Here is a 25,779-nt window from a genome sequence, read left to right on the forward strand (position 1 = left end):
TGAAAACAAAAACAAAAAACACCACTCAGATACGACTCCGTTTTAAAACTTCACAGCATCAGGTTCATACTCCTTGCTGCTGAACTGATGGAGGCCCCGGTCTGGCCCCGTGCTACTTTCGTGCCTCCTTTAGTTCCTGTTATTTTCCTGTTACTCCCTTTATTCCCCACTGACCACTGAGCCAGATATGCTGAACTATGAGGTGCAGCCATAAGAAAATGCCAGTTTTGTATGTTAAAAATGGTCCACGTACCTGCAATTTCATATGGTCCCAGTGATACTTGCTACTGCTGTGGATACCATGCTTTCACAGCAGTGCCTCACACTTCCTTTTCTGCTGAGAATGTCCCCCCTTGGTTCATCTAACAGACTCCCACTCCTCTTTAAGACCCATGCCAAACATCCCCCTTTCTATGAGGCTTTCCAGGCTCACCCGGTGGAATCTGTGCTCCTACCTGTGGCCCATACACACCTCTTCTCAGCACTTGGCCGGGGTAAGTTCTGTTCACTTCAGTGGCATGCTGTCTCCACCTGTCTGCCCTGGGAACAGTCTGAGGAAAGGGACCACATCATGTACACCCTTATGTCCTCTGTCATCCCTACTACAGAGTGCTTACTAAAGGCTGAGTGCTGAAAGAGTAAATGCTTCCTTTTTGAACTGATCAAAATTACGACTAAAAAGCCACTCATATACATATGTTTAAAATTCTGATGTCATTTATTGGCACAAAAATTATTCCGATACAACCTGGTGTCTAGACATGGCTACACTTTATATTTTGTGCATTTAGTTGAGTATTTGTTCTGCTCATAATTCCCAATATGTACCAGACCTTCCCTGTGTTCAGCACCTCCATGACAGTATTTGTTTTCTGAGCCCTTGCTCTAAACAGAGTATTCTGACCACTGAAATCATCCCAGAACCCTGCTGCAGAAGGCCAGTGAGGGTGGTCCCACTGTGCAGTGATCCCCTCTGTGCATCTGCTCAGCCGAGGCCGCCAGTGATCTGAATAAACCTCCCTACTAGCGGTCAGGTCTTGGATTGAAGCGTGAGTCGCAGCATCACTGGGTCTGATGGAAGAGAGACCTTTTGTAAAACTCATTTTGGCCTATCTTGCAAACATTTCTGCTGCTGTCCGCAGACCAGTGAGGTCTTGGGATAGGTGGCAGGGGTGAGGTTGGCATCTTCTGTGTCTTTACAGTCTAGGATACTAATCCATGTCCTCCATGACCTGAGGCTTCTTGGCTGTGCTGAGTTTGCTGTACCCATGTTGAGAGGAGCAACTAGGTCATTCTTCCATCAGCAAGTACTTGTGATGAGTTCTCTTGTGAGTTAAGTCAAAACCCGTATTTCTAAAGTTATGGATCTTCTGTTCCCCAAAATGAATGGCTTGATTTACGTGGTATTACTGTGTTTCACTGTCCTGGGAACCAAATCAAGCCTTGTGTTTCTGACAATATATTCTTCAACAGCAGCTAGAAAGTTGGTTCAAACCAACTTTTAATATACAGTAGTTCTTTTCATTTACATTTCAAAATATTTAACAAAGTCAAACTTTCTCACCATGGTTTCAGTTTAGTGGAAGCATTTACTAAAGTAAAAAAGCCTCAGAAAAAACGTGACAGTCACATCTGGGCCTCCAGTTACCAGAAAGGGCACCTAAGAAGGCAGAAAGAAAAGGAATATTTTAATAATTTGAGCTTCTTCAAAGCTTTACACAGATAACTTGAAAATGAAAAGGCCAAGGTCTGACACCCCCAGGGTATTCCCTGAGCTTTCCCACAGCTAATTGCATGGGACACACTCATCATTTCCAGTCAAGGCTACTGCCCACCGAGGTCCCGCAAGGACACTACCCCAGCATCTGCTCTCTCAAGTTTCTGCCTTCAAGCATGCCTCGGGCAATTAATCAAAGCACACCCCAGAGTGGTCCGTTAGGTTAGACTCCCAGATCATAAATCTGTCTTTTCGTCTCCTTCTCTCTGTCACTGCTCTAGCTTTTTCTTTCCTTTGCCCTTCATGTATCTCTGCATTGGACTGACAGCAAAACCCAAAAGGAACCCCTCACAAACAACCCTTGCCTGTTCTCCTAAACCACTTATCTTAATGTAATTTTAGTCTTTGCCTTCCAAATATGCATCCATATTTCTCAATTTTTTTATAACAATGAGCACATGCAATAAATATGAACTTTTAAAGAGATTTGAGCTCTAACTGCCCTTTACAGATACGCCACCAAATCTCTTTTTGCTACCCTGGCTTTGGGGCCTAGGCTTGGGTTCTGATTGCTTATTTTAACAAAGTCACTTTGAGAGCCCCACTCACCAGCCAATATAGCACTGGCAGAGGTTTTCATGGGATGTCGCTTGTTTGATGAGCAACTCAACTTGCGTTGGAACATCCAAAGTGTCATCATGAGAGAAGTCCCGACCTAGCACAGGAGCAACAAAAAACATTTCACTCTCTTCCTGGCAATCGCTGCACTTCTTCTTCCCTGTTGGCTTAACTGTCCATACCAACAGCTTATCCTCAGACATGAAGATGAAGGATGTATCATAGTTGGATTTGAAAAATTCAGCCAGGTGCAGTGGCTTACGCCTGTAATCCCAGCACTTTGGGAGGCTGAGGCAGGCGGATCACCTGAGGTCAGGAGTTCAAGACCAGCCTGGCCAACATGGTAAAACACTGTCTCTACTAAAAATACAAAATTAGCTGAGTGTGGTGGCGCAGGCCTGTAGTCCCAGCTACTTGGGAGCCTGAGGCAGGAGAATCGCTTGAACCCGGAAGGTGGAGGTTGCACTGGGCCAAGATGGCACCACTGCACTCCAGCCTGGGTGACAGAGCAAGACCCTGTCTCAAAAAAAGAGAAAAATTTGGCTGGGCTTGGTGGGTCATGCCTGTAATCCCAGCACTTTGGGAGGCTGAGGTGGGTGGATCACTTGAGGTCAAGAGTTTGAGACCAGCCTGCCCAACATGGTGAAACCTCATCTCTACTAAAAATACAAAAAATTAGCTGGGTGTGGTGGTGGTGGGGGGGGGGCGCCTGTAATCCCAGCTACTGGGGAGGCTGAGGCAGGAAAATTGCTTGAACCTGGGAGGTGGAGGTTGCAGTGACCCAAGATGGAGCCAGTGGACTACAGACTGGGCAATAAGAGCAAACTGTCTCAAAAAAAAAAAAAAAAAAAAAGACATGATTAAAAAATACTTCCCTGAATTTGGCTGATTTTGGACCTAATAGAAATTTGTTCACCTCCTGAGTTAAATGAGATTAACCATTAAGTACTGTTATCAGTCATCAGAAAAAAGAATCAGAGACAATGTTTAACTGATGACTTCAAAGACATTCTTTGTCAGCTGCATGGTGCCAAAGCTCATCACTGATACTACTGGACATGGGGCTGACCATCACTCAGAGAGAGGAAAGTGTGCTCAGATTTTATGTCCCCCCTTTTTTTTTTTGAGACGGAGTCTCACTCTGTCGCCCAGGCTGGAGTGCAGTGGCACGATCTTGGCTCACTGCAAACTCCACCTCCCAGGTTCACACCATTCTCCTGCCTCAGCCTCCCAAATAGCTGGGACTACAGGCGCCCACCATCACACCCAGCTCATTTTTTGTATTTTTAGTAGAGATGGGGTTTCACTGTGTTAGCCAGGATGGTCTCGATCTCCTGACCTCGTGATCCGCCTGCCTCGGCCTCCCAAAGTGCTGGGATTACAGGCATGAGCCACCGCGCCCGGCCTTATGTCCCCTTTAAGTAAACACATGACACACTCACCAGTGAGCTTATCTCGAACCCTGTTAATAATCTGAATAGCTTTCTTATTTAGGGCCTCTGGTTTCACCAAACCGTCTCCAACTGGAATACACAAAAGTAGAAATAACAGTAAGAATGGGAGCAATACAACAGGTTCAATGGGTGCCCTCTTTTTCTCAAATATTCACTTTTGTAAGTGTTGAGCAATCCTTCCTCTATGTTCATCTTTGTCCTCAGAATATAATGAGAAATTCATGGAACCTTTTCTGCTCAAAGGCAGTTTTGTTGCTTCATCTTGTTGACCCTTCTCAGGGTATAACACAGCTGCTATTTTCTTAATGAGCTAGTCATTGGTGCAGTTCCTCAGAGGCCGAACTTACTGAAAGAATGAATAGATTCTGGCACTGTGGTCCCCGTTTTCTTATGGGCTGGCTCCCCAAGTTCCACACCGTCCAAAATTTCTATGGGAAAAGAAATCAATTAACAGAAAATTCAAACACCAAAAAGCCACTGTTGGTGTTAGCATCTAATTCTCTACACACTCTATTCCTTTAACGCCTGCCCTACCCACCCTAAAGGGGAAAAGAGAAGGAAAATTTTATGTTACTCTTTACGTATTTCAAAGTTTTAAGCTGGACACAGCTGTAATCCCAGCTACTCAAGAGGCTGAGGTGGAAGGATCACTTGAGTAGCTGAGTTCAAGACCAGCCTGAGACCCCATTTGCAAAAAAAAAAAAAAATTATCTATAAAGCCATTTTCAAATGTGAGTTAATAATTATTGAAAAAAATTTGGTGCTTATCAGAATTGCAACATGGATTTTCAGGCAAATTGCATTAACAAAATAAACTCATAGGAATAGGAACAGGAGCACAGGTCAAAAACCTCATGACAAAATGTGTTTGGACAAAAACTGATAAAGAAAATTAACTTTGGAATGTATCACACACAAGGTTGAAATGTTATTCCTTGGAGGAATTTTCTTTCTTTCTTTTTTTTTTTTGAGACGGAGTCTCGCTCTGTCACCCAGGCTGGAGTGCTGTGGCTGGATCTCAGCTCACTGCAAGCTCCACCTCCCGGGTTCACGCCATTCTCCTGCCTCAGCCTCCCGGGTAGCTGGGACTACAGGCGCCGCCACCTCGCCCGGCTAGTTTTTTGTAGTTTTTAGTAGAGACGGGGTTTCACCGTGTTAGCCAGGATGGTCTCGATCTCCTGACCTCGTGATCCACCCGTCTCGGCCTCCCAAAGTGCTGGGATTACAGGCTTGAGCCACCGCGCCCAGCCTCCTTGGAGGAATTTTCATATCAACTCTGGGTAGAAAAAGTCCTCAGGTGTTAGGTTCACCCTCCACTGATTATGGCTTTTAGCAGGAGTCTGAAATCAGAATTATGAAGTTTTTTGAATGCTGTCCTTGTACATCACAGACCTTCTGAATGAAGGTAGTGATAATTATACTTCTTTTTTTTTTTTTGAGATGGAGTTTCACTCTTATTGCCCAGGCTGCAGTGCAATGGCGCAATCTCGGCTCACTGCAACCTCTGCCTCCTGGATTCAAGCGATTCTCCTGCCTCCCGAGGAGCTGGGATTACAGGTATGCGCTACCATGCCCGGCTTATTTTGTATTTTTAGTAGAGATGGGGTTTCTCCATGTTGGTCAAGCTAGTCTCAAACTCTTGACCTCAGCCTGCCTGGGCCTCCCAAAGTACTGGGATTATAGGCATGAACCACCGCACCTGGGTGATAGTTATACTTCTACTAATGATCCATTGGAAGTTTTTTTTTGAGACAGGGTCTTGCTGTGTTGCCCAGGCTAGTCTCAAACTCCTGGGCTCAAGTGCTCCTCCTGCTGGGCTTACAGGTGTGCACCACAACACCCAGATGGAATTTAACTTTTAAGCTAAACAACCAAATCCACCATCTGGTGCCAGCAGAACTGGCTGTTCTCGTTCCCTTCTGTACGCTACAGGCAGCATATAGTAGACACTTAAGAATGTGTTAGGGAGGTGGGCCCTGAGAATGAAACCAGTAAGTCTCAGCACACTTCGTTTGAGACCAGCCACTGGTATAAGCTACCCCCGAGACCGTGGGTCCTATGAGCCTGGTGATTCAGGCATTCACAAATCCTGTCACAGTGTCCATGTATGACATTATAACCCAGTATCCCAATTTCTTGCCTGAAACACCCTTTTGCTTTCTACTCATCAGAGTCTATCCATCCAATAATGATAAATTACCCTTGGCAGGGCAGGGTGGCTCATGCCCATAATCCCAGCACTTTGGGAGGCCAATGCAGGCAGATCACTTGAGATCAGGAGTTTGAAACCAGCCTGGCTAACATGGTGAAACCTCATCTCTACTAAAAATTCAGAAAATATTAGCTGAGCATGGTGACACACGCCTGTAATCCCAGCTACTTGGGAGACTAAGGTAGGAAAATTGCTTGAACTCAGGAGGCGGAGGTTGAAGTGAGCCGAGATTGTGCCACCATACTCCAGCCTGGGTGACAGAGCAAGACTGTCTCAAGGAAAAAAAAAAAAAAAGAAAAATTATCCTTTGTCAGGTGAAGTGATGAAGTGATGATTAGATGTCACCAACCCAAGTGCTCTCTTGGCAGCTACGGTTCACAGTGAAGTCCCCTTTCCTGAATCTCCACAGTCTTCTACTCCACACCAAAGCACCCACAGGCTCCAGGGCAGAGTGTACTGCTCTCTGATTATTTCACGCAGGTTATGGTCAATTCTGTAATGCTGTTCTGTGCTGCTTCAGGCGACCACTGTACCTCCCATTTTCTGTTTGCACCCCTAGACATTATTTGGCTTAGTTTATTAACTAGTTGTAAGTTTTCTGTAAACATTTGTAGAAAATATTTACTTTTTTACACCCCAACAGTAATTCCCAAAGTGTGAACTATGTAGAGTGTTGCTAAATGTCATGAAGGAAAAAAGGGGTGGGATGGGGGGTGGGGAAGAGAGGAGGGCTAAACAAAGTTAAACAGTTTTACCCAAAAACCAACCAACCAACCAACCCACAAAAACCCCCTAAAACCAATAACTTCAATGCTGTGTGTGCTGGAAACTAATACAAATAAAACAAAGTTAAACAGCTTGACTCTAACACTCCTGAGAGGTTTCCACACACAAAAAGTACTCTGGCTCTCGGAGGGACACAAGTCTTCCTAGACCCCTGCTCTGTGAGTCGCGCTCCTAGAAACACTTCCATGTGGTTCCAGGGCTCCTCCCAGCAACACAGATAAATTTCTGCTGCCTCCATCTTCCCATTTCTGAGCTATTATCAATGCTTGAGGACCAAGGTAATATTGTTAATAATTATTCCAACCCAGACACCATTAGTGAGCTGATATTCAGACATACTTTAAACTGTGTTTTTACAGATAGATTAAAATCAGATAGTTTGATAAAAATCTCGGAGCTTCAGGTACCCACTCCATGTGTGAAACAGTAAATAAAAAACATATTAGCTGCTTGGTGCTCAGTAAATATTTCTTTTTTTTTTGAGACGGAGTCTCGCTCAGTCGCCCAGGCTGGAGTGCAGTGGCCGGATCTCAGCTCACTGCAAGCTCCGCCTCCTGGGTTCACGCCATTCTCCTGCCTCAGCCTCCTGAGTAGCTGGGACTACAGGCGCCTGCCACCTCGCCCGGCTAGTTTGTTGTATTTTTTTTAGTAGAGACGGGGTTTCACCATGTTAGCCAGGATGGTCTCGATCTCCTGACCTCGTGATCCGCCCGTCTGGGCCTCCCAGTGCTGGGATTACAGGCTTGAGCCACCGCGCCCGGCCGATATTTCTAGACTGAGTATTTGAAGTTCAATTAAATGCTTATCCGGTGATAAGGTGGCAGTAATAGCACCTTTGCAAAACTATCACTGTCAAGAATTGCGAGAAAACTAGGTTTACTTCCTTCATATTCAGTAGCCATTACCACTTTGTCTCCTACTGGCAATAACAAAGCCCACCCCATTCTAGAAACACTCTGGACAAGGGGGAGAGCTTCTGTAATGTCCTGCGGGATGCACCCACTGATTGAAGCCCGCCCCATTCTAGAAACACTCTGGAAAAGGGGGAGAGCTTCTGTAACATCCTGCGGTATGCACCCACCGACTGAAGCCCACCCCACTATAGAAACACTCTGCACAAGGGGGAGAGCCTTTGCAACCTCCCATGGATGCACCCACCGACTGACTGGCCGGCAGAGTAGGAATCCGTCCTCGTTCGGGATCGCTTGTTGCCTTTGGTATTTGCTAGGGAGAGAAAGAAAGAGTATTGAAACATGCTTCAAATTTTGACTTGAAAGAAACTTGGTTATTTTCTTCCAGTCACAAAAACATAATTGTTCCGGGAGGCTGAGGCAGGAGAATGGTGTAAACCCGGGAGGCGGAGCTTGCAGTGAGCTGAGATCCGGCCACTGCACTCAGCCTGGGCCACAGAGCGAGACTCCGTCTCAAAAAAAAAAAAAAAAAAAAAAATATATATATATATAATTGTTCGTAAAGCTACAGCCCCAAAAAGAGAGATGACAGACATATTACTCAGGAATAAGTGGGTGGGTATCTGCATGGGATGTGAAACCCAGAGGGACACTCTATACTGTTGATTTGGACTTAAGACAATGTGATGCAGATAATATAAGGTCAAAGTATGACTTAATTTCAATGGATTAGAAGTTCTTTTGGTAAACATCCCCTAAGGTGGCAGAACAAAGGGTAGATGAAGATACTGCTGTCCCAAATCATAACTATTTGCATTTCTTATTAAAATTTCAGCTTACTACTCTGTATAAAGCCCAGAGAAAAACCACTAGGATACTTGGTTAATACTGAAAAATATTTCAGTATCTAAATTGATAATGGCATTTTCTGTTTTAGTGAATAAAAATACTTGAAGTTCTTTTCCAGGTGTCAGAACTACTCTGTGCAAATGTAATGCAATAGCTCGGCAATGTATCCCAGGCTGCAGGCTTGAAGGGGCATAGGTTTGTAAAATGTTATGTGCTGGATATTGCTAATTTGGGAGGCTGCCAACCCCAGCTTCCACACACTTGATTTTGTTTTTTATTTACTTTCTTTTATTTTTAAAATTAAATTTATTTTTTTGAGACAAGGTCTCACTCTGTCACCTAGGCTAGAGTGCAGCAGTGACATGATCATAGCTCACTCTGCCTCAACCTCCCAGGCTCAGGTAATCCTCCTGCCTCTGCCTCCTGAGCAGGTAGAACCACTGGCATGTGCCACTGTACCCACCTTAATATGGCTTGGCTGTGCCCCCATCCAAAATCTCATCTTGAACTGTAATCTAAATTGTAATCCCATGTGTTGGGGGAGGGACCTCATGGGAGGTGATTAGATCACGGGGATGGTTCCTCCATGCTGTTCTCATGATAGTGACTGAGTTCTCATGAGATCTGGTGGTTTTATAAGGGGCTTTTCCCCCCTTCACTCTGTACTTCTCTCTTCTGCCCCCAAGTGAAGAAGGATGTGTTTGCTTCCCCTCCCACCATGATTGTAAGTTTCCTGAGTTCTTCTCAGCCAAGTGGAACTGTGAGTCAATTAAACCTCTTTCCTTTATAAATCACCTACTCTCGGGCAGTTCTTTATAACAGCATAAGAACAGACTAATACATGCCTAATTTTTTCAGTTTTTGTAGAGATGTGTCTTACTATGTTGCCCAGGCTGGTCTCGAACTCTTGGCCTCAAGCAACTCTTCTGCCTTGGCCTCCCAAAATGTTAGGATTACAGGCATGAGCCACCGAGCTCAGCTCCCAGGCACTTGATGATACTCACTGTCCATCAGCCTCCAGTTCAGCAAGGGGTCATAGACAAAGGCTTCCAGCACAGCCATGACACTGTCCTTGTGCTCCCGCAGCACCTCCATCACTGTGTGGCATGTGATTCTGTAGTTGCCATCCAGGCCTGTAACCTAGAAATGGGACAGACCACTTACCACATGAGTTACTAACTCTCCACCCAAAGCAAGCTGAGGGGGTCTGTTACCCTCACTTAGGAAGCAGACACAGGCCATATTGATGTATCAGGGTGAGAATGTCTTAGGAGAAGGAATCAGGGTAGGACTGTGATCCACAGGAAACCAGGTCAGAGGTGAAGTGGTAAGCCTTTCATAGACAGATCATTTCTGACACAATAGGAAATAACAGAAAACTGCTACAAAAATCACAGAGGCATTATGGGGAACTGATGGGCTCTAACAAGCAAGTGTGTCTTCAGAGAAGGTTGTAACTGTCCTGATCCCATTTCGGAGCAGCTAGTTCCCAATATCCACTCACCTCCATAGCATTGGTCAACATTCTTGTTAGTCTAAATGGAATCTTCTCTGGAAACTTCTCTCGGGTCATAGCAACCTACAGAATAATAAATGGGAAAAGCCAAATCAATGTTTATTTTCTTAACCTGGAGCCAGGTGGAGCAGGTGGCTTTCCTCTGCATCACCTGCAGATTTTAATTAGAGCAGAGAAATGAAGCAGCTTGGGTTTAGTGAGAGGACTTGTCATAGGGATTTGAAAAACAACTTGAAAAACAAGAAACAACAGAAAAGAAGAGAAAACAAAAAGGAAAAAAGACAAATGTGCATTGTGTCCAGGCCCCTGGGCAACAGGTGGTATGGAGGATGGGGGCCTTCTCCACTCAGAGGGCATGTGAACAGCAGCCCTTGCTCCAAGGCGGTTACAGTGCAACTAAGAGCCCAGATTTCATTTCTTACACTGACTTAACTACAGCCTTGGTAGGGACAGCAGGGGTTAAGAGTAAGGCAGTTTGGGCTTAAGTCTGCCTAAAGTGTCAGAGGAGGGGGAAAAGTGATCACTCGGGAAGATGAGGGTGGGGTTCTAGAACATGTGTTCACCTCAAAGCAGTCCCCAAAGTCAATGTGCAGGATCTTCCCACTCAGACGGTCCAGCATCAGGTTGGATGGGTGTCTGAGAAACAGAAAAGAGATCAGGGAGGGATCAACAGAGAGCACGGATGAAAAAAATCAATAAGTACGTGACACCGTAAGCTAGGAGTTGGTAAACAATAGCCCTCAGCCAATCCAGCTCCTCCACCTCCACTTTTCTGCAAGTCCAGTTTTACTGGAACACAGCATGCTCCCTCGTTTAGGTACTGTTCCAGGCTGCTTCCGTGCTATGACAGCAGAGCTGAGTAGTTGTGAGAGAGACCAAAGGGCCCACAAAGCCTAAAAAAACTAACTGGTCCTTTACAGAAACAGTTTGCCAACTCCTGCTGAAATGTGGGTGTGTGTGTGAATCACAGGGTGTCCCACTGTACTGAGATACTGTGCTCTTCTGAGGTCTTTGGTGACCTAATAAGTCATTTCTGGCAGCACTGGCACCTTCTGGTGACAAGACTCTATCATCTTTACTGAGCAGCTGTAACAGGGTCTCGTCTCCTTAAGTCCCTGAGCCAATCTCGGCAACCACCTGGCTTTTATCAACAGATATTCTGCTAGATTTTTAAAAACAAAAATCTACTATTTTTGTGGGATAAAATTATTTTTACTCTCAAATAGTTGCATGAGACATGATTCCAGGAGAAAAACAGTAGACATCAGAGAACCAGTTTTTTTTACATTCTTGTAAGTCCATTTCTGAACATTCCTAAATTACATTTTCAGTCAGTACATTTGGACAAAACTTATTATGCAAAATATCGAAGGATCTAGTTTGGTTGGTTTCAATTATAGAAATAAAAAGATTTATCTTAGCACAGTGGTGACTGACAAATGTTTATTGAATAAAATCAATATGATTTACTTTTTTTTTTTTTTCCAGACAGAGTTTTACTCTGTTGACCAGGATGGAATGCAGTGGTGCAATCATGGCTCACTGCAGCCTTGACCTTCTGGGCTTAAGTGATCCTCCTACCTCAGCTGCCCCAAGAGCTTGGACGACAGGTGCATGCCACCATACTTGGCTAATTATTTCATTTTTTTGTACAGATGGGATCTGTTGCTGTGTTGCCCAGGCTGGTCTCATATTCCTAGACTCAAGTGATCCTCCCACCTCAGCCTCCCAAAGTGCTGGAATTATAGGCACGAGCCTGCCCTGAAATACTGCTTTTAATACATTAAGCCAAACTAAGGAGAAAGTAGTATCCTTGAACTATGTGGGGCTTTATTGAGATGGGCTCTTGCTATTGCCCGAGTTGGTCTCAAACTCATGGCTCAAGTGATCTTCTTGCCCTGGCCTCCCAGGATGATAGGCATGAGCCACTGCATCCAGCTTGAACTATTTTTCCTTTTCTTTAGTTTGATGCATTCTTCTGATGGCATCACAATCAATAGGGAACTAAGGCTAATGTTGTAAAAGAGACCTTACATATACAATACCAATATTTATTTACCAAAGAGCCATATATTTAATTGGAAAACCAAATGAAACCATTTAGGAAAACTACAATGGGATAAAGAAGACTAAAAAAACCAAATTAAATTACTCACCTATCTCCCAGGCCTAAAATATACCCAACCATTGACATGACCGCTAAAGAACGGGTATAATTGGTTCTTCGGTCAAACCACACCTAGAACACAGGAGTGCATGTGAAGCAAGGCTCTGGAAACTTTAATTTCAACATAATTATACTCTAATAAGCTGTCTTTTGTTTGTTTTTTGAGACTGAGTCTCGCTTTGTCACCTAGGCTGGAAGGCAGTGGTGTTATCTTGGCTCACTGTAAACTCTACCTCCTGGGTTCAAGTGATTCTCATGCCTTAGCCTCCTGAGTAGCTGAGATTACAGGCACCTGCCATCACTCCCAGCTAATTTTTGTAGTTTTAGTAGAGACGGAGTTTCACTATGTTGGCCAGACTGGTCTTGAGCTCCTAACCTCAAGTGATCCACTTGCCTCAGCCTCCCAAAGTGCTGGGATTACAGGCCTGAGCCACTGCGCCTGGCCGAATCAGTTGTTTTCTTACAGTTCATTAATAACTGGTTAGAATGTATAACATTACAAAAACCTCATTCACAATTCTAACAATGAACTATGCCTTGGATTAAACTTTAATTAGAAATGTGTAAGACTTAAAGATCTGGCCGGGCGCGGTGGCTGAAGCCTGTAATCCCAGCACTTTGGGAGGCCGAGACGGGTGGATCACGAGGTCAGAAGATCAAGACCATCCTGGCTAACACGGTGAAACCCCGTCTCTACTAAAAAATACAAAACTCTAGCCGGGCGAGGTGGCGGGTGCCTGTAGTCCCAGCTACTCGGGAGGCTGAGGCAGGAGAATGGCGTAAACTCGGGAGGTGGAGTTTGCAGTGAGCTGAGATCCGGCCACTGCACTCCAGCCTAGGCGACAGAGCGAGACTCCGTCTCAAAAAAAAAAAAAAAAAAGACTTAAAGATCTGAGTAAATGAAAAATATCAGTTTAAGAATATCCCCCTTATGAGTATAAAGGTGTAACAGCCTCAAGAAAAAAAATAGATGACAATAGCACCTGAGAAGGGACTTGTATTAACACCATGGAACTTGAGAAACAGGCAGAAAGAGCAATGAAACAGAAAAGGAGTCCTAGAAAGAAATCCAACGACATATAATAATTTAGTGTTTGGGCTGGCTCATGCCTGTAATCCCAGTACTTTGGGAGGCTGAGGTGGGTGGATCACCTGAGATCAGGAGTTTGAAACCAGCCTGACCAACATGGTGAAATCCCATTTCTACTAAAAATACAAAAATTAGCCAGGTGTGGTGGCACAGGCCTGTAATCCCAGCTACTCAGGAGGCTGAAGCAGGGGAATCACTGAACCTGGCGGGTGGAGGTTGCAGTGAGCCAAAATCGTGCCACTGCACTCCAGCCTGGGCAACAAGAGCGAAACTCTGTCTCAAAAAATAAAATAAAATAAAAAAAATTCAGTGTTCAATAAAAACAAAATCTTCTAAATAGCAGGGAAAGGATGAGTTATTTGGCCAACAGTGTTGTCCTGGCTAGTCATCTTTAAAAAGTAAAGTTACACCTTAATCTTAAAATAAATTCCAAACTTAGTTAAGATTTTTTTTTTTTTTTTGACAGAGTCTTGCTCTATTGCCCAGGCTGGAGTACAATGGCACGATCTTGGCTCACTGCAACCTCCACCTCCCCAGTTCAAGCGATTCTCCTGCCTCAGCCTCCTGAGTAGCTGGGATAACAGGCATGTGCCACCATGCCCAGCTAATTTTTGTGTTTTCAGTAGAGACAAGGTTTCACCATGTTGGTCAGGCTGGTCTCTAACTCCTGACCTTGTGATCCACCCGCCTTGGCCTCCCAAAGTGCTGGGATTACAGGTGTGAACCATCGTGCCTGGCCTTTTTTTTTTTTTTCAAGAGACAGGGTCTCACTATATTACCCAGGCTGGAGTGTAATGGCTTTTCATAAGTGTGGTCTTTTTCTTTTTTTTTTTTTGAGACAGGGTCTGGCTCTGTCACTCAGGCTGAGTGACAGATTGTGCAGTGGCACAGTCTCAGCTCACTGCAACCCCTGCCTCCCGGGCTCAAGTGACCCTCCCGCCACAGCCTCCTAAGTAGCTGGGACAATGGGCAAGCGCCATCATACCCGGCTACTTTTTTATTTTTTGTAGAGATGGGGTTTTGCGACACTACCCAGGCTGGTCTCAAACGCCTGAGCCTCAAGCATTCCGCCTACCTTGGCCTCCCAAAGTGTTGGGAATATAGACATGAGCCACTGCACCCAGTCCGTAGGTGTGGTCTTAACATGCTACAGCCTTGAACTCCTGGGCTCAAGCAATCCTCCTGCCTCAGCCTCCCAAGTAGCTGGGACTACAGGTGTGTACCATAGTGTCTGGCTTGGGTTAGAACTTAAATGTAAAAAAACCCTGTAACTAGTGTAAGAAAATATAGGTTAAAAAATAACCTCAAGGTGGAGAGGGCCTTTCTAAATATAAAACCAAAGGAAGAGGCCAGGTGCCATGGCTCATGCCTGTAATCCCAGCACTTTGGGAGGCTGAGAAGGGCGGATCACTTGAGGCTAGGAGTTCAAGACCAGCCTGGCCAACATGGTGAAACCCTGTCTCTACTAAAAATACAAAAGAGTGGCTGGGCACGGTGGCTGTCACCTATAATCCCAGCACTTTGGGAGGCTGAGGCGGGTGGATCACAAGGTCAGGAGATCGAGACCATCCTGGCTAACACCGTGAAACCCCATCTCTACTAAAAATACAAAAAAAAAAAAAAAAAAAAATTAGTTGGGCATGGTGGTGGGCGCCTGTAGTCCCAACTACTCGGGAGGCTGAGGCAGGAGACTGGTGTGAACCTGGGAGGCAGAGCTTGCAGAGATTGGGCCACTGCACTCCAGCCTGGGTGACAGAGCGAGATTCCATCTCAAAAAAAAAAAAAGGTTAGCCGGGCATGGTGGCACATGCCTGTAATTCCAGCTACTCTGGAGGCTGAGGCAGGAGAATCACTTCAACCTGGGAGACAGAGTACGCAATGAGCCGAGACTGCGCCACTGCACTCCAGCCTGGGTGACAGAGCAAGACCCTGTATCAAAAACAAAAAAACAAAAAAACACACAAACAAACCGACCACACAAAAACAAACCAAAGGAAGAAACTTTAAAGGATTAAAAATTTGGTAACTTCTAACTTTTAAAAATGCTTGTACAGTCGTCTCTAAGTAGCCATAAAGGATGGGGTCTAGGGCCCCCATCGGATACCAAAATCTGCAATACTCAAGTGCCTTATATAAAATGGTGTAGGCTGGGTGTGGTGGCTCATGCCTCTAATCCCAGCACTTCGGGAGGCCAAGGCAGGAGGATCGCTTGAGCCCAGGAGTTCAAGACCAGGCTGGGTGACACAGTGAGTGAGACTTTTGTCTCTAAAAAAAAAAAAAAAAAAAAAAAAAAAATATTGCTTTTTTTTGAGACAAGGTCTCGTTCTGTCACTCAGGATGGAGTGCAGTGGCATGATAAGGCTCACTGCAGCCTCATTCTCCTAGGCTCAAATGATCCTTCCAAGTAGCTGGGCTTACAGGTATGTACCACCATGCCTGGCTAATATTTTTGTAGAAATGGGGTCTCACAGGCCAGGTGTGGTGGCTCATACCTGTAATCCCAGCACTTTGGGAGGCTAAGGTGGGTGGATCACTTGAGGTCAGGAGTTTGAGAATAGACTGAACATGGTGAAACCCTGTCTCTACTAAGAATACAAAAATTAAACCTACATGGTGATATGTGCCTGTAATCCCAGCACTTTGGGAGGCTAAGGTGGGTGGATCACTTGAGGTCAGGAGTTTGAGAATAGACTGAACATGGTGAAACCCTGTCTCTACTAAGAATACAAAAATTAAACCTACATGGTGATATGTGCCTGTAATCCCAGCTACTTGGAAGCTGAGGCAGGAGAATCGCTTGAACCCAGGGGGCAGAGGTTGCAGTGAGCTGAGATCTTGCCATTGGCACTCCAGCCTGGGTGGGGGAAAAAAAAAAAAAGAGAAGGAGTCTCACTATGTTGCCCAGGCTGGTATTGAACTCATGGGCTCAAGTGATCCTCCTGCCTTGGCCTCCCAAAGTGCTGGGATTACAAGTGTGAGCCACTGCACCCAGCCAAAAACAATTTTTTAACAAAATGGCACAGTATTGTATGTAACCTATGCACAACCTCCTTTATACTTCACATCATCTTGAGTACATATAATACCTAATACAATGCGAATGCTATACAATGTAAATAGTCATTCTACTATATTTTTAAAAATTTACATTTCTTATTTATATATATATATATATATATTTTAATATTCTATCCACAGTTGACTGAATCCACAGATGCAGAAGCTACAGATATAGAGGGCTGACTGTGTATCAAAAACCAAACCAAACCAAACCAAATCAAAAATTAGCAACATTTAAAAACTAAGTTAATAGGAAATTTGTAATATATATAAAAAAGACAACTATCTTTAATTCTTTAATATATAAAGAGTTCCAGAGAAATATTAAACTACTCATTCTAACTCTGTGAACTTGTCTTGCTCACCCATTTCATTTCTGTTAGAAAAGTCTGGACATGCTCTACAGCCAATCACAGCAAAGAAGAGCCACTGTGTGCGCGTGAACAGACAGAAGGGCCATCCTATTGCGAGTGGGGGATCCAGGAGAGCGCAGGTCTGCAGGGCCCCAGTGGCCTACCTCAGAGCTGGGGCTTTTCAGCCACAGCAGCTTGGCCAGGTCGTCCCCAGCTGTATTATTGACGGCATGCTCAAACACCTCCACCTTCTGCATCAGAGTCAAGTGGTCATAGTCCGGAGCCATCTGCATCAGGACACAACTGTTCAGTAAGAGAGCAGCCTAAAACATGTAGTTTGAATCCAGGAAGAAACAAGTCTTGGGGTCCAGGCAGAGCTGAGTTCTAACTTCCCCATCACAGCCAAAGGAGAAGGGAAATAACGTGGCAAAAGGAGAAACGAAGTGACCACTCTAACCTGATGACCACTGGAACCTCAAGGCATAAGGGAAAAACATGAGACCTCACCTCAGTATAGGCCTTCTGTGCAGATGAGAGTACTGGAGGTTTCAAGCAACTGTTCAACAAGCAATTCTCTTTCTTATTACTTACACATCTACTAAACATTATTTCTCCATATGGCCAGTGGGCCAGTGCTTTGTATACATTAGTAAATACATGGTGCCGAATATTTATCTGTCTAGTCTTCCCTAGGATGGTGAAAACAGTTTCTCAGCTTAAGGGTCCTTCAGTTTCTTAGAAGGTTATCTGCTTTAGGACTCACTTTATTAAACCTTCTTCAAAGCTGATTCTCTCAAAGAGATTTTTCAGTGACAGACATACAGAGAGGAATGAGAAGAGCAGCACTACGGAGATTCCTTGCTGTGGAAGGGGTACTGGCTCTCGTGGCCACATCACATACCCGCAACATGATGCGATGCTCGATGTTGAGAAGGATCTTCTTCTTCTCCCTGTAGTCCCGGATGAGGGCATGCAGTGTGTCACAATGGGGCACCCAGCCAATGAGGCCCGAGTTGGTCGATAAAGGGATGACGGCATATCTCTGGATGCTGGTGCCCACAGAAAAGCAAGGTTAGTGTACCGTAAAGAGTATAACCTCGTTCAGCTCAGGACACAGGCAGACTATTTTTTTTTCTTTTTTGAGACAGAGTCTCACTCTGTCGCCCAGGCTGGAGTGCAGTGGCGCAATCTTGGCTCACTGCAATCTCCGCCTCCTGGGTTCAAGCGATTCTCCTGCCTCAGCCTCCCGAGTAGCTGGGACTACAGGCACATGCCACCATGCCCAGCTAATTTTTTTATTTTTGGTAGAGACGGGATTTCACCATGTTGGCCAGGATGGTCTCAATCTCTTGACCTCGTAATCTGCCTGCCTCAGCCTCCCAAAGTGCCGGGATTGTAGGCATGAGCCACTGCGTCCGGCCCTGACTATTTTTAATGAGCCCCCGCTGCACCAGGCTGGTATGGTGTGTGTTGAGGGACGCTTTGTGAAGAGTAAGGCATCATAGAAAGACAGTGCACTGATGGTGCAGTGAAAGCAACACGGGTCTCCTCAACCTGCCCAACTCATGGCTTTGGGGGAACAATCAAGTGACTAAAGTGCCTCTCAAGTGAATTCTCATGGTCTTAACAGGAAGAGGAGTGCCAGAGTACGGACGATGGGAAAGGTTTGGCTTTCATCCCACAAGGGGTGAGACCCACCCCATCTGCAGACTCTCCTGTCTACCTGCCACAGACTGCTCCCTGCTGGATTCTTTGGAGGTTGTTAAAGGCATTTCCCAATGAGAATACCCTAAAAACTCTGGAAGAACTTGGTTATAAATTAAGTTACACAATTTTATAACTTAATTTTTCATTTTTAAAACATTTTTTAAAAATTTACTTTTTGAGACAGGGTCTCGCTCTTACCTAGGCTGGAGCACAGTTGCACCATCACAGCTCACTGTAGCCTCGACCTCCTGGGCTTAAGTGATTCTCCTGCCTCAGACCCCTGAGTAGATGGGACTACACTGTGCCCAGCTAATTTTAATTTTTTTTTTTTTGTAGGGACAGGGATTACAGGTGTGAGTCACTGTGCCCAGCCTACTTTTATTTTTAAATTTCTTGAGAGAAGGGTCTTGCTCTGCTGCCCAGGCTGGAGTGTAGAGGCACGACCTTGGCTCACGACAGTCTTGGCCTCCTGGGCTCAGAGGATTCTTCCGCCTCCATCTCCCAAGTAACTGGGACGACAGGCATGAGCCACCACGCCCAGCTGATTTTTTTATTTTTTGTAGAGACAGGGTCTCACTTTGTTGTCCAGGATGGTCTTGAACTCCTGGTCTCAAGCAATCCTCCTGCTGTAGTCTTCCAAAGTGTTGGGATTACATGTGAGCCACAATGCCTGGCCACTTACTTTTTTTTTCTTACTTTAATTAATTTATTTTTGAGATGGAGTTTCACTCTTGTTGCCCAGGCTGGAGTACAATGGTGCGATCTTGGCTCACTGCAACCTCCGCCTCCCGGGTTCAAGCAATTCTCATGCCTCATCCTCCTGAGTAGCTGGGATTACAGGTGGCCGCCACCACGCCCAGCTAATTTTTGTATTTTTAGTAGAGACAAGGTTTCACTATGTTGGCCAGGCTGGTCTCGAACTCCTGACCTCAAGTGATACACCCGCCTGGGCCTCCCAAAGTGCTGGGATTATAGGCGTGAGCCACCGTGCCTGGTCACCTTTTAATTTTTTTAAATAAATAGTGATGGGGTCTATGTTGCTTAGGCTGGTCTTTAATTCCTGGGCTCAAGTGATCCTCCTACCTCGGAATCACAAAATATTAGGATTATAGGTGTGAGTCACTGTGCCCAGCCTTCTTCTTCTAAAGAGACAGTCTTGCTCTATTACGCAGGCTGGAGTGCAGTGGTGCAATCACAGCTCACTGCAGCCTTGAACTCCTGGGCTAAAGTCACACCCCTGCCTCAACCGCTGGAGTTTCTGGGACTACAGGCATGAATTAAAGTGCCTGGCTCCCTAATTTTAGTTTTTTTGTTAAGGTATAATACATGACTACATGAGACAAATGTAGGAGAAAACTGGAAGACTTCTCAAATTGTTGCCATTTCAGGGTTTCTGAATACCTGAGGTTTTTCCGAAGAGATGTTGGGTCATTGGCCAGAAGGGTGTTAACCAGGCCGAAGAGCTGCATCACACGCTCATCCTGGCGCAGATCTTCATGGCCTTTTAGAAGGAAAACAAACTCATGCCCGTTGCTGCCTGTAAGGAACAGTGGGAGCGGTAAGTGTACATCAGAGGTCCTCAGCTCTTCAGCTAAGAGCACCACTGCATTCAAGAGATCCCACAGACTACATATGCCTTACTTAATCACAGGTTCCTCACAAAAAGAAAAAACAATCCTTAGAATTGATGAAAAGAGTGGCTTTGCCTTTTATGGTTCTCAATGACCAATGTTGTTCAAATTAAAACAAAACCAAACCAAACCTGTTTTTGAGGACCAGGAATGGTTAGGCATGGAAATGATCATTCCTGCTTTGTGAACCACTCTGTCCTCTGTTCTGAGAAGCCTGACTCCTACAGGCTGCATCACCTGGGATCCTACCTGGGCATGGCCAATGGTAGAGGGGCACTGGCAAGAGGTCAAAGGATGGGTAGAAGGAGAGGTCAGGATATGTGCCCCCCACCACCAGCCTGGCCCCAGTTCTAGAAGCCACCACACCACTCTCTCTGGGCCGCAGACTCTGCTAGATGGCCTCCCTGGCACGGTGATGGTTCTTGCTGGGCTCCTTGTTCTTCCAGTTCTGGAGTGTGGGGGTGCGGGCTGAGTAACAATTTCTCACTTGTACTTGTTCATGAGCACTCCTTGTTGATTCTGTTAGCTTTGTTCACAACTCTGGAAACAATTCCTTTCTTAAACTTTCTTTAATTAAATACCCCAAGAACCAGCCTGACCCACATTTTGGTATCAGAAGACAACAGCCCATGCAGAGACAATCACCTGTGGACCATGATTAATTGGTGTTGGTGAATAATCACTGCATTTAAGAAACATTAGCATTATTAAGATCGAGAGGTGAGGCCGAGTGCGGTGGCTCACACCTGTAATCCTAACACTTTGGGAGGCCGAGCTGGGCAGATCACCTCAGGTCGGGAGTTTGAGACCAGCCTGACCAACGTGGTGAAACCCCATCTCTACTAAAAATATAAAAATTAGCTGAGTGTGTGGCGTGCGCCTGTAATCCCAGCTATTAGGGAGGCTGAGGCACAAGAATTGCTTGAACTCAGGAGGTGGAGGTTGCAGTGAGCTGAGAGCATACCACTTCACTCCAGCCTGGGCAACAGAATGAGTCTCTATCTTGGGGGAGGAAAAAAAAAAAGTGAGAGGCAGCCGGGCACGGTGGCTCACACCTGTAATCCCAGCACTTTGGGAGGCCGAGGCAGGTGGATCACTTGAGGTCCGGAGTTCAAGACCAGCCTGGCCAACATGGTGAAACCCCAACTCTACTAAAAATAAAAAAATTAGCCAGGCGTGGTGGCACATGCCTGTAATCCCAGCTACTCAGGAGGCTGAGGCAGGAGACTCACTTGAACCTGGGAGGTGGAGGTTGTAGTGAGCCAAGACTGCGCCATTGTACTCCAGCCTGGGCAACAAGTGCAAAACTGTCTGAAAAACAAACAGACAAACAGCGAGAGGCCTCAAAGTGCCACCACAGCACTCAGGCCTCCCTAAAACATCCCTCATAAGTAACACTCTACCCCAAGGGAAATTCCAGAGGCCACTTGCTTAACAAATCTCACTGTGAGAATCCACTTGTTCATTTTACACAATCATTTACCACAGAGGCTATGATGGTTTAAAAAAAAAAAAATTCAAGAGCCAGAAGCCCCCTTTTCAGAGGAGCTAGCAAATTCCCCTCTTGCACCCAGCTGCCTCCTTCCTGGCCTCATCAGTCCCCAACACCTGCCTTCCACTATTACTTCTCTGCCTTTGTATGCTTTTGTCATTCCCTTTGTGTGTGATCATGCTTGACATAAGCCCAACTACATGAATGAACTAAGTCCTGAGGACATAATAAGAAATTTGCTTGTGGCCGGGCGCAGTGGCTCAAGCCTGTAATCCCAGCACTTTGGGAGGCCGAGACGGGCGGATCACGAGGTCAGGAGATCGAGACCATCCTGGCTAACACGGTGAAACCCCGTCTCCACTAAAAACACACAAAAAATTAGCCGGGCGAGGTGGCCGGCGCCTGTGGTCCCAGCTACTCGGGAGGCTGAGGCAGGAGAATGGAGTGAACCCGGGAGGCAGAGGTTGCAGTGAGCTGAGATCCGGCCACTGCACTCCAGCCTGGGCGACAGAGCAAGACTCCGTCTCAAAAAAAAAAAAAAAAAAAAAAAAAAAAAAATTTGCTTGTCTTCTATTTTCCTTTCAATGAGCATGGGAAAGATGTAGCTATGATAGGTGAGTAGTGGGAATGGCAAGCAGTAATTTCAGAAGAGGGAAGGGGTCTCAGCCAGGGTAGGAGGGAGAAGCGGGTGACAGAAGTGCACAATGGTCCTTACCCATAAGTGTCAATTTCCGGGGCCTCTGCTTGGATGTGATGACTTGCAAAGACGGTGCTATGGACTGAATGCGAATGATTGGCTGGTTGGGGTCATATGTTCCTGGCACAGCCAATTCAAGGTCCCGGCACATCAGAAGTTTTGGGGAAACATATTGCAGCTCTAAGGATGTGAGCTGTGAATAATTACCAAAGGATTTAGTGTTCTGCCTCCAGGGAGGAATTTAAATGCAATTTAACTATTTTTCAGTGGATTGCTAATAACAATTACTTGTCCCAAAGCAGAAGTAAAACCAGATGCTTTGGAATGAGTGTTAGAACATTCATAGACAGTAAAACAGAAAGGACTATAATGACAGTTAACCCTGCCAGGAGCTCCTACCTGAGGCAGCTGCTTTGAGATTCGTCGGAACACATGATAATAGAGGTCCCAGGCTTGAGTGAGGTCCTTGACATTCCCTGATTTCATGTACTTCCTGCACCACTCTTGGGCCTCCATTAAATCTCGACCATAGGCCTGAGAGGGAAAGCAGGTACATTTTCAAGTGGTTAAAGTCTCAACCAAGCCAGGAGGCAAAATCCCCAGGCTGACTGCAGACATTCCTCAGGAGCCCGCTGTGGACTGAGAACACTGGCAGGGGCTGGAGAAAGTGAGAGCAGAGGTGCAGGCCTCCAACCCTGGAGCTCCCAAACCAGCAACATGGCTTACAGGGAAGGGTGAGAGGAGAGACGAGATGACCTCTTGAGAAATCTTGGGCTTTTCCAGTTAAAATTCAGGAGGGTCCCTATAACTAATTTCTGGTGTTTTATGCTCTGTGACCTCCATCAGAGCTTGTTTTATTAGTCTGACAAAGGCCTTGGGTCATGTCCTTTCATTTTGTAAAAACTTTTCTCATTTCATTTTTTTTAGTGGCAGAATGTGTCCACAGGGTTATGTCCTTCCGTGTTTTTTACCCCATACCTGATTAAAGGATGTCTCCTTCAGAGTCTGGGGGCCCCGTTCCATCATAGCATGCAAGGGCTCCAGCACCTCAAACATGCCTTTCACGTTCCTCTCCCCAAAGTACAAACGAGATGCCTCTTCCAGGCCTTCGTGCCACATCTCATGCCACAGGATGGCCACTCGGATCAGCTCCTCACTCACCTGAAGCCAAGAGAAGGAGAGAAGCACCAAGAATCAGCTAACCTCAGAAAGGTCTGTTTTGGAGACACAGGAGGTACTCTTTCCGGCAGTCAAAGGGAGTGCACAGCACCAATGTGAGGAAGAAAAACAATCCCACTTGCACCCACCAGCTAGGTGACCAGGGTCTGTGGAACCCCACAGTGGCTCCAACTCACCATCATGGCCTGCTGGACCAGGGTGTTGCTGTGCTCACACATGTTCTTCAGAATCTTGTTGGCTGCGTTGTGCCGGGCTGTCGTGGTAGACTTAGAAGCCACTGTCAAGGGGTAGATGAGGGCCTGAGGGAAAGACAGAAGGAACATCTATAAAGGAATGTGGGTTGGGGGAGAGCTGGTGTGAATTTTAAGGAGAATGACAAAACAAGTGGTGAGTGTGACATTAACATCTGCTTGAGGCTACCAGGAAGGGGCTAACTCATCTTGGAGGGAACGCTTTCTTTTCAGCAAGGCTCCCGGGCCCTCTGGGATGGCTGGCTAGACAGACCCTCCTGGGCCAGGATGGAACACATGACTCCTAGTTCCTGTGCTTGTGTCTCCAGGGTAGCTTTTGGAAAGGCTGACCACCAAACCAGTGGTTAGAAGAGAAACTGCTCAGGGTCTCCACGTACCTGGGGGTGGTACCGACCAATGTCTGTGAGAAGCTGGTGAATGAGACGTCCCACCAAGGGTCTGGGAGTATCAATTCTTGCAATGAGCTGAGGTATAACCTGGTATTCAAAAAGACACAGTATGTAGCATATGAGACTTGAAACAACTAGTTATTCTTCTAGGAAAAGATCAATTATCGTCACTTGTTTTGGTTGACACTCTGAAATGGTTCATTCCCTTCCCTTTAGTTTCTAAAAGAAAATAAAGAAAATATGGACCCTTGACCCTGGGACTGAGCCCTACTTCCTTAGCACTGTATTAACACATGCTGCCTTGCAACGCTGAACAGAGCATGCTTGTATGAGGAGACACACAGGAGAGAGACTTGGAGCCACCTTCACCTGTAACCAAGTGTCCTCACCTGTAGCCAGGTATCAATCTGGATGGCTCACCCCCTCCAGAAGAGAGAATCAGGGCCACCCTTACCTGTAACCAAGTGTCCTCACCTGTAGCCAGGTATCAATCTGGATGGCTTTCACCCCCTCCACTAAGGCCTCATTGACATCTGGCCAGTGACCATAATCAAACCATAAGGTGAGAACTCTGAAAAAGAAATGAGAAAGTCATAGAAAATTGCGTTTCCCAGTTTTTGCCTGTCTGTTTTTAATCTTTAAGGCTCCCGAGAAGAGATCTGGCAGGGACTCCAACCAGTGACTCTCAAATGTGTTTGCTCTCCCATGGGAGCAGGTGTCTGTGATGGGTGGCAGTGCTCTTGACCGAACACTGCAAGAATCACCCTGAGCAAATGAGCGTTTCATCCCAGGTCACCGAGGGGTCACCACAGTACGTACGCAGACATCAAACAGACGAGCCAGGATAACCTTGAGAGAGCCACAAGTCTGCACATAAATAAGAGTCGCTGTAGGGCAGAGGCAACAGGGACACCTGCCTCTCAGCTGGCTGGAGATCCTCCAATGAAGGAGGACATGGACCTTGTCACCTTTACCCTCTGGACTGACTGATTTGGGTCGTTTGTTTAGACCTCTCCAAGTTGCTGAGGGATTTTAGAAATACTGTGACTTCAACAGGCAACGGGTGGTCAGAAAAAAAGAAATATTGTGATTAACAAATGGGTTAATAGTCCCTACATAATAAAGCACACATGGAGAGTTCTCGCTCCACTTCTCCTCCTCACTGTCTGTAGGTTTCACCCACACAGGTGGGGCCCAGTCAGCTGTTACTCTTCAAACTGCAGTGCAGAAAAAAGGCACATACCCCCATCTTGAGTGTCCTCATCAGGGTCAGGAAGGGAAAGAGGACAAAGTGTGACTTCTATGTCCTGCCTTTAACATGGCCTGCCAGAGTTGCATCCTCCCCTTCTCTGATACCTGAGCGTATCCTGGAGGTTGTTGCCTCGTGACAAGGAGATGGAACGGAAGAAGCCCTGGACGGCAGGCACCGTGTACATCAGGAGGGTTTTGGACAGATCCTGTTGGAACATACACGTGTTAGTGACACTCTTGCCTCAGCTTTCTCATCTGTAAAATGGGCGTAACAGCATACTAATAGTACCTACTTCAAAGGGTGGTTATAACAATTAAATCGGTTAATGCATGAAAAAGCTTTAATCATTACCTGGCATATAGCAAAGACTCAATAAATGGCAACTGTATCATAACTGTTATTATCTGGGGCTGACAGTGGCTTCCTGAATGGGTGGGAGGAGGTGGGG

General features: G+C 45.9%; 1 protein-coding gene across 2 annotated transcripts in view; it reads right to left on the reverse strand.

The window, feature by feature from the left end:
- Positions 1–695: 695 nt before the first annotated feature.
- Positions 696–25,779, reverse strand: part of MTOR (mechanistic target of rapamycin (serine/threonine kinase)) — a 152,242-nt gene continuing 127,158 nt past the window's right edge. For both annotated transcript variants that reach the window (XM_011935809.1, XM_011935808.1), the window contains exons 40-58: positions 25,436–25,536; positions 24,554–24,650; positions 24,068–24,166; positions 23,616–23,738; positions 23,239–23,421; positions 22,660–22,794; positions 22,279–22,453; positions 19,842–19,977; positions 17,635–17,782; positions 16,898–17,020; positions 12,220–12,302; positions 10,627–10,699; positions 10,052–10,126; positions 9,552–9,687; positions 7,946–8,011; positions 4,137–4,217; positions 3,778–3,858; positions 2,327–2,432; positions 696–1,660 (exon numbers count right to left, since the gene is read on the reverse strand). In XM_011935809.1, coding sequence (XP_011791199.1) covers positions 1,645–1,660; positions 2,327–2,432; positions 3,778–3,858; positions 4,137–4,217; positions 7,946–8,011; positions 9,552–9,687; positions 10,052–10,126; positions 10,627–10,699; positions 12,220–12,302; positions 16,898–17,020; positions 17,635–17,782; positions 19,842–19,977; positions 22,279–22,453; positions 22,660–22,794; positions 23,239–23,421; positions 23,616–23,738; positions 24,068–24,166; positions 24,554–24,650; positions 25,436–25,536 — 2,037 coding nt within the window. In that variant the 3' untranslated portion in view covers positions 696–1,644. The remainder of the gene's footprint in view (positions 1,661–2,326; positions 2,433–3,777; positions 3,859–4,136; positions 4,218–7,945; positions 8,012–9,551; positions 9,688–10,051; positions 10,127–10,626; positions 10,700–12,219; positions 12,303–16,897; positions 17,021–17,634; positions 17,783–19,841; positions 19,978–22,278; positions 22,454–22,659; positions 22,795–23,238; positions 23,422–23,615; positions 23,739–24,067; positions 24,167–24,553; positions 24,651–25,435; positions 25,537–25,779) is intronic.

Source organism: Colobus angolensis, unplaced genomic scaffold, assembly GCF_000951035.1.
Source record: "Colobus angolensis palliatus isolate OR3802 unplaced genomic scaffold, Cang.pa_1.0 Scaffold149, whole genome shotgun sequence".
NCBI classification, from domain to species: domain Eukaryota; kingdom Metazoa; phylum Chordata; class Mammalia; order Primates; family Cercopithecidae; genus Colobus; species Colobus angolensis.